This window comes from Armigeres subalbatus, unplaced genomic scaffold, assembly GCF_024139115.2.
Source record: "Armigeres subalbatus isolate Guangzhou_Male unplaced genomic scaffold, GZ_Asu_2 Contig52, whole genome shotgun sequence".
NCBI classification, from domain to species: domain Eukaryota; kingdom Metazoa; phylum Arthropoda; class Insecta; order Diptera; family Culicidae; genus Armigeres; species Armigeres subalbatus.
The window spans coordinates 1-14561 of NW_026943282.1; the positions used below are offsets into that span (position 1 = coordinate 1).

Genomic DNA, 14561 nt, shown 5'->3' on the forward strand with positions numbered 1-14561 from the left:
CGTACATCGAAGCGGTCTTTATACTAAGTGGATTCTCGCATCTCAATCGCTGAGTTAAGGAGCGTTACGTAAACATGTTTGCCGAAGATTAAGACGTCCGAAATTCAGCATCATTCTCGCGAAGAATCTTCATTTGTTTCCAAGCAGGAGCAGTTTTCTGGTGGATTCGGTTTTTGTTATTTCTAATGATAAGACCCATGAGTGGCTTGATCTACTTACTGCCGTTTGTGTAGCGCGGCGCGTCCTGCTTATCGGTGCTGAGGCGTGCCACAGCAAGATCCTTCTCGTTTTGCGGCTTACGCAGTTTGTGCACTGCGAATGCTGATTGTGGAAGGCAAGCCATTTTGTTACAGTCTGGAAATGAAGAGGCATAAGCAAGATGGTTACTTATTAAATAGATCACCTATATGGATTATCATGACGTTATTTGACGTGTCTTAAAAGAAACTAGGCTTATAAAGATTTGGAAATTCTTTATGGAAGACAAAACAATTTCACAAAATTTCTCAAAAATCTAACAAATATTCAACAAAGAGTTTCATACATTTGACAGCCATTAAACACTTGGAAATTCTAAATCTACACCAAGCTTTCACGAAGAAGTGTCAGTAAAGCAACAAGCTTCTAATTGTTAAAAAAATTATTTCGAGCTTTTAGTGGAATGTTTTCACTTGTCATAAGACGAGTTTGTACAATCCCATTGAATTCCACCACTTAATTGTATCTCGACAGATACGTATTTCGACCTCAACAGTAAGGCCGTCTTCAGTGTCTCGTACTTGACTCGACTTGTCGACTTGACTCGACAAGTCGAGTCAAGTACGAGACACTGAAGACGGCCTTACTGTTGAGGTCGAAATACGTATCTGTCGAGATACAATTAAGTGGTGGAATTCAATGGGATTGTACAAACTCGTCTTATGACAAGTGAAGCTTCTCATTGAAACAGCCGAAGCTCATACGATTTATTGATTTTACAAATGACACAGAAATTATTTCTGAAACAACTGACATGTTGTTAATATATGTTTGTCTCTCGTACACTGCCCATAATCGCATATTTGTCCCATATAAGTAGGAAACCCACCAAAGATGGATCATAGGCAGTACACTAATTGTACGAAAGGGTTAAGGTCATTTAGCAAAACCATTTGACTAAACATCATTTTGTCGAATATATGAAATTTGTTTCCTCACCTATGTTTTTAAGTGAGAAGTAAGATACTGAGAAATGGATACTGAGAAATGGAGAGTGAGAAACGAGTAGTGAGATGTGAGAAATGAGATGTTCGGAGTACGTAGTGAGTAATGACAGAAGTGAGTAGTGAGAAGTGAAAAAATTAGAAGGGAGAAGTGAAAAAATGTGGAGAGAGAAGTCAATATGAGAAGTGGGATGTGATAGGTAAGAAGCGAGAAGTATAAGAAGTGATGCATAAGTACGAAAGGGAAAATTAGGCATGATAATTTGTAAGCGAGACGTGAGTAGTGAAAAATAAATGGTGAGAAGTGAGACAGAAGGAAGGATGGAAAGGAAGAAGAGAGAAGAAAGAAAGCGTAAAGAAGAAGGAAAAATCAAAAAGAAGAAGGAAAAAAGTAGAAGGGAGAAGGAAAAAGAAAAAGTAAAAAGGAAGAAGAAGTAACGAACAAGGAAGAAGGAAAAAGAACAAACCCACGTTAGAAAGCCGAGTTAGAGAGAAGAATGAAAAATAAAGAGGAAAAGAAAAAACAAAGCAAGAAGAATGGAGAAAGAAGATGAAGGGAATAACGATTAATTTATCACTTTTGTTTCAGACTACTCACGCCTTATTCCTAATTCATCATTTCACAAAGCCATTTCTGAATTTTTCAACTTCTCACTTCCCATTTTATTGAATAAGTACACCCAAAAAACAAATCTTACAATTATTGTATAAAAACGTGGCATATACAAATCTGTAAGTTTTTATACAGAAATTGTATTAAAATAATACAAATCTGTATAATTTAAATACAACGATTGTATTAAAATCTTTCAAAAATTGTATATGCCCAATTATTATACAGTTTTTGGAAGGTTCTTATGCAGAACTGTATTAAAATCTGCCATCCACTGGTTGGGTGTAGTATTTATAAAATCATTATACACTACACTTCTTACTTCTCACCACTTATTTCTAATTTTCAGGTTCTCACTTCTCATTTATCACTTCTTACTTGTCATTTCGATTTTTCTTTTCTCACACTCACTTTTTACTTATCATTTCTTAATTGTTACTTCTGGTATCCCACTTCTATTGTATATTGTGAAGTGAGAAATGCCTCATTCCTCACTTTTCACCTCAAATAGTATTCGGATCACTCAAATATCGACCTTGAGACCTTCATAACAATCGATTCAGCTTAACGAATGAAGAGTGACGTCCGTGTAAGACTCACTTCTTGTTAGTAAGCATTATCCGATTTTTTGGCAATAAGTTCAGTTCGTCAGCGAATGTTGTTTATTTTTTTGCTATTGAACAATTTGCTCAATCGGCGATTCAGCTTCGGAGTTGGGACAAACATTGTTTTCCCAAGGGTTCAGCATTGTAAAAATCTAAATCTACGGATTCGAGATCACTCCTAAAAGTAAGGGACTTCTGAGTTTTTCAAGATTTTCTTCTTAACTACAAAAAAATCTTTTGAAAGGAAAAAAGGAAAAACAATCTTTGGAAATTTTATTGAAATTTCATTTGAAATACTATTCCACATCACATTCTACTGAGTTTCCTCAAGAAATTCCTCAGATTTTCCACAGAAAATAATTTTAAATTTCAAAACAAATCTTATCTGAATTTCCATTTCCATTGAATAGGAAAACTCTCCTGATTTTCCAAGAGGAAGCTTTCCAAAATTTTTAAATGGTAATTGTTTTGAATTTCCACTTGCAATTCTTTTTCATTGCTACTATAAATTCTTTATGTGGAAATATCTTCGGAATTTTCTTTGAAATTCAATATTTCGACGTGATTAAAATTTTCAACGGGAATTCCTTCGATTTTTTTCAAGAATTGTTATCAAGGATCAAATCTGGAAGAAATTTATGATGAAGAGTCATTATCAATCTTCCCACGCAATTTCAGTCACTTCTTGCATTGCAATCACGCTCATACTCTATCCAGAGAGATTAAAAAAAGTTCCAATAAGAGAGAAACCTTGTCGTATTACTCTCCCGTGATCAGCACAGTTTTCTTCAAATCTTTATGGAGCCATACCATAATTACGTAAGGATTTGAGTAGGAAGGGAGTGTAGTGTATAAGAATAAGATTACAAGCTATCAGGAATAAAACAAAATTGATTCTGTTACTAAAACATGGTTTTACATTTTGAATTTGGATTGTATTTGAATTTGATATGGTTTTGATTCAGATTTGATTTCGATCGAATTTTGTTCAGATTCGGATTGGATTTGAATTGTGTTTGGAATTTATTTGGATTTGATTCAGAATAGATTTGGATGGGTTTGAAATGGATTTGTTGTATTCGGATTGGATTATAATTAGATTTGGATTATTTTTATATTATACTTGGATTGGATTTGGATTGTATTTGGATTTGGATGGATTTTGATTTAATTTGTATTGCATTCGGCTTAGACTTGAACCGAATTTTTGTTGGATTTATATTGGATTTAAATTGGATTTGATTTAGATTGTAAAACCTGGTTAGATTTGGATTGTATTTGGATAGGATTTGGAATTGGATTTCAGTTGAATTTGGGATAAATTTGAGTCTTGATCTGGATTTAGATCGGATTTGGAATGAATTCAAATTCCTAGCAGCACAAATGTTCCACAATGATTGCTGCAACTTCTATGTTACCAGATTAAGTTGCATTTAAATTACTGGAACCATTTTCAGTCGATATGTGTTGCTTGGGTTTATATTTGAGGGTGATTTATATTGTATTTGATTTGGATTTGAATTCGAATCAGATTTTGATTGACATTTGGGATTGGATGAGATTTAGGATTGGACTGGATATGAATTGAATTTTGATTGGATTTGGATTAGATTCAGATGAAGTTTGGATTGGATTTGGATTGGATTTGGATTGGATTTGGATTGGATTTGGATTGGATTTTAAATGAATTTATATTGAATTCGAATACGATTTGAATTGTATTTAGAATGGATTAGTATTTAGGATTTGTATAGAATTTGATATGATTGAATTGGATTTGATAGTCATTGAGAATTAGGAATGGTCGTATTTGGATTGGATTAGACTTGAGTTTGGATTGGATGAGGCTAGGAATGAAATTAAATTTGGAGTGATTGTGTGTTTGTTTATGGTCGATTTTGAAATGTATTTGGAGCGAATCGCGATTCGATTTTTCTCGCTTTACGAGTCGTTTGCTTTTATTCAATAGTTCAAGCATGTCGAAGAATGAATTGATAACAAGAATATTCCTTCAAGGATCAAGGATATAAGAGGTGTAGCTGTTTAGTCATTCTTTGTTCATTACAAACCTTAAGAGTATTGATTCTCTTTACTAAAACGTGGTTTTGAAATTACTTTATTTTCAATTAGAATATATATTTACTTCTGTGAAGTATTTCTAACGCACGTATAGTGATTTATTTTAGAATGCAAGAAAACTTTATTCAATCCCCTATGTGAATGTTTCGGAATAAACATTTAGTTTGCTGAGAATTGTAGCGACGAACGGTCGAGTCTGGAAAACTCGCCCGGGTCACGACAGGATGGTCCAACAATACTTTATTTAATAACTCTTACACAGCACCGTAGCGTGTGGTTGGCCGGGTTGGCCCCCAAAAAGACGTCAGCAATCAGGAAGGCGCCGAAATCAAGAATTACGGTTTTTGTAAAAGAACAATTTCATAATTTACAGGGCCAATCAATAACAAAGCCCGAGGACATTTTGATTAATCTAGAGCAAACAAAAAATATTTGTTTCATCTCTAAAATCAACATGTCAAATCATTTGGTCTAAATTTTGGCCGATATTTCGATTACAAGTGACAAAAGGCCAAGGAAAAGCCTATAAAATCTCATATTCAAAAAGTTATTTGAAAATTGTGGATCAGATTATTTCCTCTCACCTTTCAGTTGATCAAATTTTGAAAGTCTCTTTAGCTCTAATAATCCAGTTTAGCTTTGCTTTGACTGACTGTATATAGCTATGGTTGCTGCTCCGTGATTACCCAAAATCAGTGAAATTGCAAGACTGGGATTAGCCAATCATTCTCACTGTGCAAGTTTAAGTAATTCAATAAATACAATGATCAATAACGGCGCCGATCACGTTAGTCTGTTAGGAAAACGTAAAGTACATTAGTAGGTGATTTTTGCTATTCATAAGCCGTGATTCTCAGGGAAGGGCCGTTTGGCCGAATAGGACATTTGACCGAACAGACCATTGGGCCGAATAGGTTATTTTGCCAAACAAATCATTTGGCTGAATAGGTCATTTAACCGAACATGTCATTTGGCCGAATAGGTAATTCGAAAAGTGAGAAATGAGGTATGAAAGGATAGACGTCTCAATTCTCACTACTTCTTTCTCACTTCTCACTGTGAGATGTGACAAGTGAGAAATGAGAAGTGAGAAGTGAGACGTCTCACTTCTCAGTATGAAAAGTGAGAAGCGCGAAGTAAGTAGTGAGACGTCTCACTTCTCACTTCGCACTTTTCCCTTTCACAGTGAGAAGTAGGAAATAAGTAGTGAGAAGTAAGACGTCCCACTTTTTACACCTCATTTGTCTCAAATGACGTATTTTGCCAAATGCTCTGCCCAGCCAAATGACATGTTCGGTTCAACGACCTATTCGGCGATATGTCATATTCGGTGAAATGTCCTATTCGGCCAAATGTCATATTCGGCCAAATGTCATATGCAGCCAAATGTCATTTTCGGCCGAATGTCATATTCGGCTAAATGTCATATTCGGCCAAATGTCATATTCGGCCAAATAACCTATTCGGTCCAATGACATATTCGGTCCAATGACATATTGATGATGATACTACCATCTATTGTAGCAAGGCACCTGCCGATAGCACTGGTCATATCTGACAAACGATTTGATCATGATTATACTACTGTTTGTATTTCATCAGACTCCTGTATGAAGGGCCAAAAATGGGTGGGGTGGTTCCATAAGCAGAGACACTTATGCGAATCCACGGGATGAATAGAGAATCTCCTTCCAGAAGAAAGTTCGTACATACAATATTATAATCTAGCCCTCGTTTCCCAGATTGACCCAATAGATGGGGAGAAGAGCCCGCCCTTTATCCACGAGATGTTAACAATAGGAAGTTGGCGATTCCACTCTTCCTATCCAAATCGCTTCAATCGGGTGCCCTGATGTTTTTTTATGGTATATAATCATTTATTTATCATCAGACTAAGGCCGGAGTGGCCTGTGCTGCACAAAAAGACTTCTCCATTCAGCTCGGTTCAAGGCTGCACTTCGCCAACCACGCAGTCTGCGGAGGGTCCGCAAGTCGTCCTCCACCTGATCGATCCACCTTGCCCGCTGTGCACCTCGCCTTCTTGTTCCCGTCGGATCGTTGTCGAGAACCATTTTCACCGGATTACTGTCCGACATTCTGGCTACGTGCCCGGCCCACCGCAGTCTTCCGATTTTTGCGGTGTGAACGATGGATGGTTCTCCCAACAGCTGATGCAACTCGTGGTTCATTCGCCTCCTCCACGTACCGTCCGCCATCTGCACCCCACCATAGATGGTACGCAACACTTTCCTTTCGAAAACTCCCAGTGCGCGTTGGTCCTCCACGAGCATCGTCCAGGTCTCGTGTCCGTAGAGAACTACCGGTCTTATAAGCGTTTTGTAGATAGTCAGTTTGGTACGGCGGCGAACTCTATTCGATCGGAGCGTCTTGCGGAGTCCAAAGTACGTACGATTTCCAGCCACTATGCGTCTCCGAATTTCTCTGCTGGTATCGTTATCGGCGGTCACCAGTGAGCCCAAGTACACGAATTCTTCAACCACCTCGATTTCGTCACCACCGATAGAAACTCGTGGTGGGTGGCTCACATTGACCTCTCTTGAGCCTCTTCCTATCATGTACTTTGTCTTCGACGTGTTGATGACTAGTCCAATCCGTTTAGCTTCGCTTTTCAGTCTGATGTAGGCTTCCTCCATCCTCTCAAAGTTACGTGCCATGATATCATGGTATATGATCATATAGTTTCAATATAATTTGGTAAATATATATAATGCCATTCTCTCACCAAGTTTCAATTCCATGTCCTGGACGAGAAAGGACCTTTCTTCAACGCCAGCCAGTTTTAGATTTATGTCTTCAGAAATAGAAAACCAATAGCTTTTCAAGAGATGTGCTGGTTTGGATCGGGGGATATACTTCATTCTTGTTCAAAAAGCGAAAAATAGACTTCTTGATTACTGTAAAGATGAAATAAAAAGACGGATGGCAGTATCATAAATAATAACATAATTGTTTTGATTAATATGCATATGTATTCTGACTTTTTTGCCTTTCTTGTACAACAAACTTTTTTTCAAAGACATTATTTTTTTTTTATCGTTGTAATAGGCTGTAATCAGAGGATTTATAAACGTGATAAGTAAAAAACAACTAGAGGAATTTGGTTTGTTTATTATTTTGTGATTTTTCAGCATTGTGCACGCATGTTGACAAAAAGAAGCGACGAATTTGGTGCCGTATTTCTTTGTTTAGTGATGAGATGGATATATATATATACAGTGAGATGGAGATCGGAACAGTTCCCTATATTTTGGACTGTGATGGGCTGGTTATTCAACAAAAATATTCAACAAAATAAACTCCCAGGGATCTAATAGGTGATTTAGTGGAGTTAATCTAGGAATCTTTCTTGGAGTTTCTACGAAAATTCTTCATGAAGCACCTTCAGAAAACACTTCAGAGGTTCCTCAAGAAATTGCTCCTGGAGTTATTCAAGCAATACTCTCGGAGTTTTTTTAGGAGCTCTTCCAGGAATTCCTTCTGGAGTTCTTTCAGGAATTTTTTAAAATTTGTTGAAAAAATCATCTTTGTGTCTCTTCAGAAGCTTATCTTAGAGTTAATCCTAGTGCTCATCCAGAATTCTTTGAATAACACACGCTTGGGGGAATTCTAAATGAATTCCTATGGGAGTTCAGAGTGAATTCCTGGGAGAATTCAGAACAAATTCCTGTGAGAATGAGTTATTGACAGTGGCTGGTTTTCTACCCGCCGCTGCCAGCGAAGAGGCGCTATCGTATACCTATGCGCAAATGGCCAGCATTAGTTAACCGCCAGAAATGTGTATGGCGAAACACATCTAACGTGGGATTTCTGGAAACGGGGAACTTTATCGGGAAAAATATATGGTACCAGTTAAGCCGGAAGGTATCCGCTACTACGCTTACCAAATACTTTTCGATTAAGGTATCATAATTTCGAGAAAATAAACTTTAGATGCCGTTCGCCATCATGGATAAGTTTTGAAGGAAGAAGATAATTAAACGGATTTATATAAGCAAGATGGATCGTTGGCAATTAATACCAGTCAGTGACCAGATTGTTGGATGACCTGTGTGATGGTTCCCGGGTACCTGCTTGACTGAAGAAGCAAGAGAAAAATGAAATCTAGCACATCTCGCTGACAAGTTCTCTGATCAAAATTCAAGGTAATAGAACGCGAACCTGATCTACAAAGGGAAGGACCGGATAGTTTGCATACAACCAGCTAATGAAGAGGGTCAAGTGATATTCCCAGGATATGTAAGATTTTCAAAGTATTCAGAAGTCCAGGTATGTACAATAACTCCGCAGTGATCTAATAGGTGATTTAGTGGGGAAAATTTACAATACAAATAATGTTTTTGCCGCAATGAAATCAAATATAATTTGGTATCTTTAAATTCTTCTCAAACTAATCAATGCAAAATAGTTATTGATTCACTCAAAAGCTTGTCTCCCTTATTCTTATGGTTGCGGTGGTCCCGTTATTACTTATTACGCTACATAAGAAATACGCCCAATACCACACAAAAAGAACTGATCCGGCTTCTTCTATTATACTATTGTTCATGTTGTAGATTTTCACTGTGTAATGTGTGTACACTAATATAATTATGAGTAGTTGCGACTGGGATGCTGAATAAAATAATAATAAAAATAAATAATAATAATAATAATAATAAAAATAATTGAACAGATCTTGTTTTTCTAAGAACTAGAAACGAAGATCGATCCACACTGCATGGATACATGAATGCAAATAGTAAACATGTTGAAAGGTTACCTACTTGGCTTCCAAGTGTACTTACTACTCGTTGCTTTCTCTACCAGTGGACCGGTGTGAACTTACTACTTGGTCCTTATCGGTATGCATTAGGAAGGTAGATGACAAAACCTTAGCGATAATGCAGTCATGCAATCTGTCCGCTCAACGTTATTGTTAGTTCCGACGGGCGATGCCATAAACAATAGGCAACAGATTCCAATATGGGCGTGAACTTGTCTGGTTGAGTAGAACATCTGGAAAGGCTCTCAATTTTCATTCCGATCATCCATAAGAGGCCTTTGGTCTTGCGAGCTTGAATTTACTTTTTAGCGAGCTTGAAATTTTCGTTTTTCAAATTTATTTTCACGGAAAAATTCAAGAGGAACTCAAAAGAAACTTCCGGAGGAACTCCTAAGGGAACTGCCGGAGGAACTCCTAGAGGAACTTCCGGAGGAACTCCTAAAGGAACTTCCGGAGGAACTCCTAAAGGAACTTCAAGAGGAAGTCCTAAAGGAACTTCCGGAGGAACTCCTAAAGGAACTTCCGGAGGAACTCCTAAAGGAACTTCCGGAGGAACTCCTAAAGGAACTTCCGGAGGAATTCCTAAAGAAGCTTCCGGAGGAATGCCTTGAGGAACTTCCGGAGGAATTCCTAAAGAAACTTCCGGAGGAATTCCTAAAGGAACTTTCGGAGAACTATTCGGTCCAATGACATATTAGGCCAAATATCCTATATGACCGGATGACCCATTCGGCCAAATGACTTTCGGCCAGATAGGTTTCGGCCTAATGGTGTGTTCGGCCAGATAGGTTTCAGCCTAATGGTTTGTTCGGCCTAGTGGTATTCGGCCAAATGACTTTTGGCCGAATGGGTTTTGGCCTAACGACCCTTCCCCGATTATCTCTGCGTCTCCACAATATCACAGGAAGGAACTTTTTTTAATGGGTAGGTATCGTTGGATTCACACTGATAAGTGATGTGTCCGTTAGGGCCCTTTTACTCTAATGATTCATTCAGAAAAACTCCATGTAGTTCGAAAAACAATCTTCATGACCGCTTTTGACTATCATTTCTCAAGGCTCTCGGATATTTGCAAAATTCATATGCCATACAAACAGCACGTGTTAACAAAACATTCATCGGTTCACTACACAACGTGGTCCTTTTGCTTCCAATTGCTATTCCGACTACTTCAAAGTTGTGTTTAATCAACCCAACGAAGAACAACAGTGTTTACGAGTTAGGTTTTCTTGGCCCAACCATCAGTAATTTGTTCATGATTTGTCACGATTATAAAATCCCCCTTCTCTTTTATACTTTATACTACAAAGTAAGCCAGTTTCTTCAATTGAGTGTATGAAACAGCCGTTATGGACAATATGAGCTAAAAAAATCATGAGTAAATAACTTACAGTGACTCTTCAAGGTCCCTTACAAAATTTGCCATATTTTGCAAATACTGAAAAAATGCCGCAAAGTTTCAAAACTAATGTTCAATCACTACTCGCTAAATGCGCGTGCCTATCGAATAGGGCTCACGAACAAGAATCGATGGAGTTGTGGGGCAGGGTTTCAGGACATCAATCGCGTTGTCTGGAGCAGTATCAAACACGATGTTGACAGGTCCGACTCCTATGCACCCCTCCGGGTCCATGGACAACCATATAATGAGGACATCAGAGATGTGTTGGGAATGCTTGATTTAGACTACATAGGCCCTAGTTCACAATTTTCGGAAGTACATCATCGTTATTGTTTCATCCCCTCTTCTCCCTTTCGTAGGAACATGTCCACCTTGTTCTCACTCACTCAGCTCGATATAAACGCTTTGCTTGTTTCATTACCGTTTGTACTTCGTCTGCACTATGGAAATCACCATAAGAAGAAAGCATTAACGCTACCTGAGTGGTACGTGAGTGGTACGATTTTCACGAAGTCCGTCCAGTTATTTGGTTTCGCCGACGACATTGATATCATGGCACGTAACATTAAGAGAATGGAGGAAGCCTACATCAGACTGAAAAGCGATGCTAAACGGATTGGACTAGTCGTCAACACGTCGAAGACAATGTACATGATAGGAAGAGGCTCAAGAGAGGTCAATGTAAGCCACCCACCACGAGTTTCTATCGGTGGTGACGAAATCGAGGTGGTTGAAGAATTCGTGTACTTGGGCTCACTGGTGACCGCCGATAACGATACCAGCAGAGAAATTCGGAGGCGCATAGTGGCTGGAAATCGTACGTACTTTGGACTCCGTAAGACGCTCCGATCGAATAGAGTTCGCCGCCGTACCAAACTGACTATCTACAAAACGCTTATAAGACCGGTAGTTCTCTACGGACACGAGACCTGGACGATGCTCGTGGAAGACCAACGCGCACTGGGAGTTTTTGAAAGGAAAGTGTTGCGTACCATCTATAATTGGGGTGCAGATGGCGGACGGTACGTGGAGAAGGTGAATTAACCACGAGTTGCATCAGCTGTTGGGAGAACCATCCATCGTTCATACCGCGAAAATCGGAAGACTGCGGTGGGCCGGGCACGTAGCCAGAATGACGGGCAGTAATCCGGTGAAATTGGTTCTCGACAACGATCCGACGGGAACAAGAAGGCGAGGTGCATAGCGGGCAAGGTGGATCGATCAGGTGGAGGACGATTTGCGGACCCTCCGCAGACTGCGTGGTTGGCGAAGTGCAGCCATGGACCGAGCTGAATGGAGAAGACTTTTATGTGCAGCACAGGCCACTCCGGCCTTAGTCTGATAATAAATAAATTGACGCTACCTAAGGACAAGATATTTATAGAAGAGAACAGTCCAAAATACACCCCTTAAGCTTTTTTCACCTATATAAACAGGAATATCGAGCCATTTCTCCGGTAGATGCAAAATTTACAAAGCTAGCTACATTTCACAATGATCTCCTATTCAAAACAACAAGGTTTTTATGACTTTCTAACACATTTAAAATAAGTTTTAAAAACGGTTCAAAACGCCCGAATGGTGGTGAAAATTTACTCAATTCTATGTAAAATAGTGGTGAACGCATGGTTGTTTGTTTTGCCCTAATATAGAAAACGGCAATCTTGCGGGTGAAGTAAAACATTCGCAAATCGTTAAATTTAAGTGAAAATGAAAGGATTTCGCTTGTAATGGTAATAAATGTCCTTCAAAAGATTATAAGAGTGATTTTATGAGAGAGATAATTTTGCCCTGTACTGTACTATTACTATAACGTACCCTATGCACTGTTGTTCCCTAACCCCCGTGCCTTATCACATCCGCGAGTTTTTCGGTTCCCTAACATTAACATTTAAACATAAGAAGCAAAATATTAAATTGTTTTACAATTTCAATTGACTATCGGCTCCGCTAGGCCGTCTGGCGCTTGTGCCTTCAAATAAACACTAGTTTAAAAAAAAACAATGTTTAGGCTTCATAATAAACACATAAAACAACTATTTTCAAGCTTCAGCAATACCCCGAAATTTTTGTAACCTAAGAAATTCCTTCTTTTATTCTTTACATTTTTATTTTTCATCGTAGAATGGTGAAGTTATTCGCAAACACGGCAAGCTGCCGCTCGTTTTTATCGAGATTTTTTATACTCTTATAGTACTCAATACGTCTTACGAGAGGCGAGAATTTCTGTTATATAATGGACGTGTACAAAATGTCGTTAGGCCAAGTTTTAAAAAATGTACTGAAAGGACGATTTCGTGTTTCAAAAGTTGAATTGGCTTCTCATACACAGATGATGTCTGTCCGTGCGCAAACAAATGTCACTCATTTTTAAAGCACTTATTCATATCTGATTTACTCGCAACATGTTGCAATCGACGGGAAATCCAATCCCATTGTTTTCTTTTAAAAATTGGCCAGATCGCCATATGGGCTCAAAAGTTATAGTCAAAACACTGTTTTTATATGCACAAAAAAACACCACTAGGTGGATTAATCAGAGATTTTTTTATATTATTTTGTTGCACGTCGTTATTATCTCTAACATATGCCAGACAGCATGGGCAATTTATTCTCAATGTCAAATTCTCCCAAAATCAGCTGTCCATGCTTCAGAAAGCACCTCGAAGTTTATTCTAATCGCTATCGCCATTCTGAACCGGTTAATTCAATTGATTATTTACATAGCTCCATTCAGATTATCAGGGGCCTTCCTTAGCCTAGTAGTAAGATGGGCAGCTACTAGGCAAAACCAGGCTAAAAGTGGCTGGGTTTGTTGCAGTCTATGATTTTTTCTGGATTAGACATTTTCTCGACTTCCCCAGGCATAGGCAGTATCATCGTTTAAGCCTCATTTTATACAAATGCAAAAGAAAAGTAACTGAGCAGTTAATCAGTGGAGAAATGCTTAACAAATTCTGCGCTGCGAGATGACAATGTTCCAGTGAAGGATTTAATACCAACAAAGATGAAGAGAAGATTACTACGTCGCCATTATCTCGCCCTCATAGTTCGCGTTCATTTTACTCCAACCATGCGTATTACTATATGTAATAGGTAGCTAGTATACATATTATAAATTACCTCCACACTGATCAAAAAGTAAGTCTGCTAGTTTGGTCGAATCTTGTAGATTAATCAGCCACTTTTGCTGCTGAACCCCGACCAGTATATGTCCTTCCTGTGGCACGTCCCTGCTGATACCGCTCGTTCGATACCGGTTCGTCTTCACCATCCAATTCTTTGAGCACCGATGCTCCGATCCACTCAGCGCGAACAGATATTAAACTTGAAGGTGCTTCAAATTGGCAAGATGTCAATCACAACGTAAATCAAATCACAATTAGTTATCACGTTCAGTTCACCCGATCAATTCCACTAATGATCCCCCAAGATCAGGAAAGTCTATTACAGTTCAAAAGTCAGTCAAAACAAGAATGCTTTCTTATCACACACCAGTACACTCAGTATGAACTTCCTTATCTCCCACGAATTGCTCACTAAACCTCTTGCGGCTTCGGTCTTCTTCTCCGTAGACGAGGACTACGATCGCGACTTTTGGTGTTTCAGAATTAACTGGAAGACCAGTCGCGATCGCGGCCGCCTTTTATGCGCTGAGCTCGAGTGCCGAACTTGATGAGCCGATCGCGTTCGGGAAAAGCCGAATCAATCATTCGTCCGTGCCTACGTGATGCACCAAAATTGGGACCAATACAGTTGTGTGAACAACCAACCGACCGTTCCGCGAAGATCGAATCATTATCTATACGAGTGGATGGATGGATGCTGCAAATTGCAACATGTCGTGGGCAGTATGTATGAGGCAAACTATGGTAGG

The 14561-nt window shown here is 38.8% G+C and overlaps 1 protein-coding gene across 1 annotated transcript; it reads right to left on the reverse strand.

The window, feature by feature from the left end:
* Positions 1-219: 219 nt before the first annotated feature.
* Positions 220-14287, reverse strand: LOC134204343 (uncharacterized; the record flags this gene model as incomplete). The annotated part of the gene is given in 2 exon segments (XM_062679170.1): positions 220-354; positions 13808-14287. Coding segments are annotated over 2 exon segments (286 nt in total), but the record flags the coding sequence as incomplete, so codon positions are not given.
* Between the last annotated feature and the right edge of the window lie 274 nt (positions 14288-14561).